The sequence below is a fragment of the Arachis hypogaea genome, chromosome 16 (genome assembly GCF_003086295.3).
Source record: "Arachis hypogaea cultivar Tifrunner chromosome 16, arahy.Tifrunner.gnm2.J5K5, whole genome shotgun sequence".
In the NCBI taxonomy this organism is placed as follows: Eukaryota; Viridiplantae; Streptophyta; class Magnoliopsida; order Fabales; family Fabaceae; genus Arachis; species Arachis hypogaea.
Window position 1 is genome coordinate 28406217 of NC_092051.1, and position 6995 is coordinate 28413211.

The following is a 6995-nucleotide window of genomic DNA, read 5'->3' on the forward strand; positions in this document are numbered from 1 at the left end:
CTATCAATCTTTTTATGTACTAATTTCATGGTAAAAATTTGGATTATTAATATTATTAATATTTTTTATTATTTTTAAAAAAATATATTTTTTTAAAAAGTACATGTAAAACGAAATATACATGTATCGCGCCCCTACATGCAAATTTTGTAAATGAGATAAGAAAAAAATATTTATTTTAGTAAATATTTTTTAAATTATTTATTTCAATAATTATTATAATTTATTTATTTATTAAAATAAAGATCCCGTTTTTTTTTACCAACAATAGGAGACTCGAACCCGCAACCTCTTAATTGAATATGGAAAGACTATGTCAGTTGAATTATTACTCATTGCCAAGATCCCGTTTATTGGCTAGTTATTTATAATTATTTTTTATTTTTACTATATTAAAATTAAAGTCATAAAAAATAATAAAAAGGAGCACCAAAAGCAAAACCTTAAAATTGAAATGAATAAAAAAAAAAAGCTTAAAACTCTTACCAAAGAAACTTCAAAAAGAAAAAAGAAAATCAAAATCCACATTTCTTCTTCTCTAACCAATCAAGAGCAAAACACCGTTACTCTCTAGAACCTCCTTCCCTCCATGTAGAAAATTTCCCAATCTCTCTTTCAATCCCTCAAATGGGTGCCCTCAAAAACCATCAAAACTCCACCTTTCTCTTCTTCCTCTCACTTCCAATTCTCCTCCTCCTCCTTCAAATTCCGACACAAAGCTCCTCTTCAGACACCACAACCTTAATCTACAAAGGCTGCGCCGATCAAAAGCTTCAAGACCCATCCGGCGCCGCCTCTCAGAACCTGAAAACTCTCCTGAACGCACTCGTCACACAGTCCTCGCAGAAGAACTTCGCCGCCACGACCTCCGGCGACGGCGGAAACTCTGCCGTCGCCGGAGCCTACCAATGCAGAGGCGACCTAACAAACTCCGACTGCTACGACTGCGTGAGCAAGATCCCAAACATGCTCGGAAAACTCTGCGGCGGTGACGTGGCGGCGGCGAGGATCCAGCTGAGCGGGTGTTACCTGAGGTACGAGGTTGTCGGGTTCAAGGAGGTGCCGAAGACGCAGCTTCTTTACAAGGTTTGCGGTTCAAAGAAAATGAAGAACGGTGGTGATGTGGTTGGGTTTGAAGGGAAGAGAGACTCGGCGTTTCAGATGGTGGAGAATGGTGTGAAGGGTAATAATGGTAATTTGTTCTACACCGGGAGTTACGAGTCTCTTTATGTGTTGGGTCAGTGCGAGGGTAATATGGGAAATGACGATTGTGGTGATTGTATTGCGAGTGCTGAGGAACAGGTTAAGGTTCAGTGTGGTGACTCTATTTCTGCTCAGGTTTATTTGCAGGGTTGTTATCTTAGTTATAGTTTTTACCCTAATGGAGTTCCTGGCACCATTTCTTCTTCTTCTTCTTCGCCAGGTGATTAACTAATTAATAATAGTGTTGTTATGATTATGATCGATTGAGTTCTATCAATGCTATGTTGATCGTGTGAATTTTGAAGTAGTGGTATATAATTAATTTACGTTGCTTGTGTCATTGATTTTAAATGTTTGGGCCAAAAGCCGTTGGAGTGTTTGAGGAGTGGGGTTGGGGAAGATATTGGTTTCATCTGGGTAGGTACACTCACTATAAATTCATTCCGTTTTAATGTTTTTTCCCTTATTTTTTAATTGAAATTTGTTTGTTTCCCCGCTATTATAACTTTTATAAATTTTTTTATTATGCTACTCTAAAAAAGTAAAAATTAATTATTCTATTATTATATGTTTGATTATTTAATTATTTTATTTAAAAATTATTATTCTAATGGCAGAATTTTAATATTTATCATTAAAAAATTAAAAATCGATCAGTAACAGTATCTCAAAATTTGTTATGTATAAAATTTTTGTTGAAGGATTATTAATTTTTATTATTTTTTCTAGCATAGTCGACTACAGATGATGATGATGATGATTATTATTAGTTTAGACTTTAGAGTTAACATAGTAAGGTCATATAAATTATGATTATTATTTCTTTTTTAGGGTTAATAATAACAATAATATAACATTATAACCATGGTTGAGTTGTGTTTATTGAGTTGTTAATAGAAGATTATATTTTTGTGTTAGGGACCGGGAGGCACCAACACACAGAAAGAACAGTGGCTCTTGCAGTGGGAGGGTTGGCAGCATTGGGATTCTTAATTGTTTGCTTATTATTCCTCAAATCTGCCTTAAAGAAAAAGAGTGGAAAGCGTGGGGGCTACTGATTTGGGTATATATATACCTTATATTAGATCTAGTTATTTTAATCTCTGACATCATCATCGTCTTTTTACTTAGGTGAATATACCTTGTATCTGTGTATAGTTCTCTGATCAAAGGGGTTTCCAAAAAGGAATTGGTATTCTCACTTATTCTTACAGTGATTTGTTTTATTGTTCATAATTTAATCGAGATTGGTTAATGTGAATCTGCATGCATTAGTGTGAAGGGACAAAGTAATAAAGTAGCGTGGGACAAAATGTTTATTGGGCGGTGTATGATGGATGGATGGGATATGTTCAAAATTTAGCTACGGGAAGAGCAACTTTATCAAGGGATGAGCAACTTTATCAAGCTCTAGGATTAATTTACGAGGAAGTATAAAAAACTAATAGAGTATTTGTGCAATGTGTACAATGGGGTATAGGGATGTTCGATTCAGTAGGATATCAAATGTTTATTATTCCCAGTATTCGAAGGGTTATTCTGGATAGTATGAATGTATTGTGTTTGAGAAATTAGTAGTATTTTATTTTGGATGTTCATTTTTTAACTCATATTGAGTCAAATAAATAGTTCATTATATATATTATACAAATATTCTATTGATTTTCTAGTAAGATTCTTAATTTATATATAAAATTTACGGATTTTTTTTTGGTGACTATAAAATTTGTGGATTTGGATCTTCAATTGAATTTTACAATTTAATAAATAAACTCTACAAAAAAAATTAATTAAATAGTCATTTTCACATTCTAAATATTTTAGTTTTGATAAAACGGATCTTAATCGTTTCTTTAACAAAATAAGTTTTAAATATATGTTTCCTTTGATAAAATGATTCTAATGTTAAGTCAACAGCTAATATTGAATTAATAAATTTTTATCAATTTATGAAAGTATAAGAAGATAATGAAAATACTAAACAATATAAATAGTGGAGTAAAAAAGAAAATTAAAATTAAAATTATAAATTATATTATTAATTAATTATTTTTAATTTCAAATTTTGAAATTTAAAAAATAAGAATTTGCAATTAAACCAAATCATAATTAGCACAGTTACTCCTAATATCACACTAACTTACTAACTTCCCATTCTCCATTTGTGATCTCTATTCTGTAAAGTCACTCCAGCGTCGCCAAGGTTGGCAATGGGTAGGGTAGGGTAGGTTTGGACTTTACCCTAACTCTATCCGCGGGTTGAAAATTTTATTAAAACTCTACCCTACCTTACCCGCAGGTTGAGAATCTCTCAACCCTAACCCTACCCGCACCCTAAAGTTCTAAACCCTACCCTACCCTACCCTACCCGCAGAAATAAATATCAATTTTTTTCAAAGTAAATATAAAATTCAATCATTTCAAATTTTATACATATTAATAACATAAAAAATAAAAATCTAATGCTCTAAATTACTAAATTAACTAACTAATTTAGTGGTTGATCACTTATTGTAAGTCATTACATAAGGGAGGTTGTGGGTTCAACTCTCACTTCTTTCACTATATACCTACTTTTTAATAAAATATGTGTTATATATGAGGTGTGGGTAGGGTAGGATAGGGTACACCCTAAACCCGCAGCGGGTCGGGTAGCCTACCCTACCCGAGCGGGTTGGACCGGATTGGGTACCTGCGGATAGGGTATGAATTGCCAGCCCTAGGCGCCATTGCACTTCCCTGCTATTTGGTCCAATGCTGCCCAGCCTCCTGCGGACGTCGGCCAGCCTCTCCTCGTCCCGCTTGCGCTCCGTAGCAACGTGAGATTGCGCCACAACAGCCCCGTGTATCCTCCTTTTCGCTATCCATCGCAGCCTCACCATGCGCAGTAGTGTCATCGACATCCGGCGCCATACATTACCACATTTTCATACGTGCATCACCCTCACATGCACGTAAATGGAGTCTGATTTGGTTGAACCGCTTTGTGATGTCCCGTCGTCATTCACCAACGACAATTCCTCTCATTCAACTGATAACCTTCTCAACCTTTGTGATGTGGAAGGTGAACAATCTAATAAGGTAAGCAATGAAGGTTCATGCATTGATCACAGATGTTTATTTTCATATAAATGAGATGGTTATTCTTGGTGTAAGTAGAGTATTTTATTTTATTTCATCTGTTTAATTAGGAGCAAGATAATAATTCTCAATTCATACAAATTTGTTATGGTAGTAAATGATAGTATACATACATGTATGAAGATTTTAGATGTGTTTATTGAAACCAATCATCTCATATATATTTTACTTCGATTAAACTAATTACATTTTTTATTTTACAATGGTGAGTTTTAATTTCATAATTAGACTTATTTATCTCATTTAAGTTTTCATGAAAAATTCAATTGTTTAGACCTATTATGTATTTGATTATGCAAAATTGAGAGTCATAATAATTACTATGAAAGGATAAAAAAGATAATTATTTTTTATTAACTAAGACCCAGTATTCCTTTTTCAATTAGAAAAATATCTTGATTTTATTGAAACATGTAGGAGTCCTATTAGGCAAAGGTTTTAGGATGATTATTTATTGTTGGAGTCTTTAATACAACTAGAGGTCTCTTGTTTTGTATTTGTTTGAATTTTTTTTTTGTTGAGTGGAGGTTTATATGGTTGATATTTAGTTCATGGTACGATATCTAATTTAGTTTGTTTCGTTGGCTTTGTGCATTTCTATTCCATTGTAGGCCGTGAAAGTTTTGGACGTTACTGAATTTGGAAGTGATGACACGGATCTTGGTCATGAGGTTCGGATTGTAGTTTACTGTTGTTTTTTCATGCATCGGATGTTGGATTCGACGATTAATTGTCTTTGTCATCGAGTGATGTTTGTTTTGAATTGATACACAATTATCGGATCACAGTTGTCTTGGTGAAGACAAAATACCAAGAATTGGGATGCGTTTTGAGTATTTGCAACTGGCGCAGAAATTTTATGCGAGTTACGCAAAGAAAGTTGGTTTCGTAAGTAAAATATGGACCACAGGGTAACACCTGGTTCAAGTGTTGCACCCGTGCTTGCTATTAGAGGATTCCCAGGAATAAATTTACATGCAGGGAAGGGTGTTCGATTTAGAATAAACTTTGGTGGTTTAAAAGGATCTAAATCAAAGTTAATTGATATTGCATATGGATTTGAACAAGCAACTAAAGTCAGAAAGCTCCTTCCAGTTTAACTTGCTAGAACAAGACAATTAACTCTTGAAGTTCTTCAATACTTTGTCGTACATATTGTCATTGCCTCGTGAACTATACTGTTGTATAACTATAATGTCTTTTTATGTGTCCTATTTGAACAAATTTATGTGTAATAATAAATCTTAGCTTCTTTAGCTTTTTTCTATTTTTAACTAAGTAGTAAAAAAGATATATACCTTGAATTCTCTGTAGACATAATACAACTAGATCTTTCACTTTAGCAACTTCCATGTATATTTTTTTTCAACTAACTAACTCAAATTCTAAGCAAAAACCTATAATTTTGTTACTTAGCCCAACTAATGAGGTTCTCAACCATTATCTTTTGAGTTTGTCCTTCGTACTTCTTTTTTAAATATTAAGATGGCTAGATTTTATAGGCCTTTATAGGTTTTTACTCGTATATCATATTGGTTTAGGGTCATTTATGGGCCAATGAATTAATACAAAAAACAGAAGTAACAAACACATTGTGCTAAAATAATGAGCGTGTTAGAAGTTGTGGTCAACCCATAATAGGCCGAATGTTCATTTTACTAGGTATGCGGATGGTTATTATCATTCTTAAGTAGGTGTTTATTTGATTAGATTAGATTTAGGTATATACAATTGAAATATGACAGATGTTCAATTCACTAGGTATGCGGATGGTTATTTTTATTCTTAAGTGGATGTTTATTTAAGTGGATTGAATCTAACTCAAATTTGCTTGATTTTGTAACAACAGAATCACACAAATTCAAAAAAGAAATAGCTCAAATTTTACTTGATTGTAAATTGGTCTCTCAAATTACCAGTCAATCAAATAAGTCTCTTAAATTTTCCAACGCCAACCACCTTCGTCCTTGTCCATTCTACCAACTAAGAAAATTATGACTAGCAAGTTTTTGACCTTGTTGAAGACGCCTGATGCTATTAAGATGACATCAATTAAACTATCACACCACATAAAAATAAAGATATATAAGATTAGAAAGTTAATAAGATACAATATCTCATCAGTCCACCAAGGGATACATATTAGGGCCAGGGAAAAAGCAATTGATACATGATTATGTCTTCTATTTAGAAAAATAAGCTCCTGCCATAGCAATGAAATTTTAAACCATAAATAAACATCCATGTAATAGAGTCTCCTTCTACTAAGGCATTGGCAGCAGATACAACTATTAGCACTAAGGTAAAATATCTGGTTTCGTTCCTTGATGGTGGACGAATTTTCATTTATTTTTCTCTTCTTTTTGTTTGGCTGAAATATCAATCAGTGTTTAGTTGTTGGTTCTAGGAGTCTGAACCATGTTTATTCTAGAAATATGAATCGCGAAAGTCAAACATGGTTCCTGTCCCATACATGAGAGCAAATGCTGCAAAAAAGAAGTCAATGGGATCAATGAAAACTGACTGAATTCGTTTTGTCCAATCAATTAGGGAGACCAACATGAATTTAACTAATACACATAACATGTCAATCAAACGTCCGCACTCATTACCTAAGTGACCAATTCATTAAATGCCAGGTTGAGTTGTAT

General features: G+C 33.3%; 1 protein-coding gene across 1 annotated transcript; it reads left to right on the forward strand.

Moving 5' to 3' along the window:
• Positions 1-420: 420 nt before the first annotated feature.
• On the forward strand, positions 421-2809 carry LOC112758775 (plasmodesmata-located protein 1). The gene is made up of 2 exons (XM_025807522.3): positions 421-1423; positions 2122-2809. The coding sequence occupies exons 1-2, from the start codon at positions 628-630 to the stop codon at positions 2259-2261; spliced, it is 936 nt and encodes a 311-aa protein (XP_025663307.1). The 5' UTR covers positions 421-627; the 3' UTR covers positions 2262-2809.
• The last annotated feature ends 4186 nt before the right edge of the window (positions 2810-6995 follow it).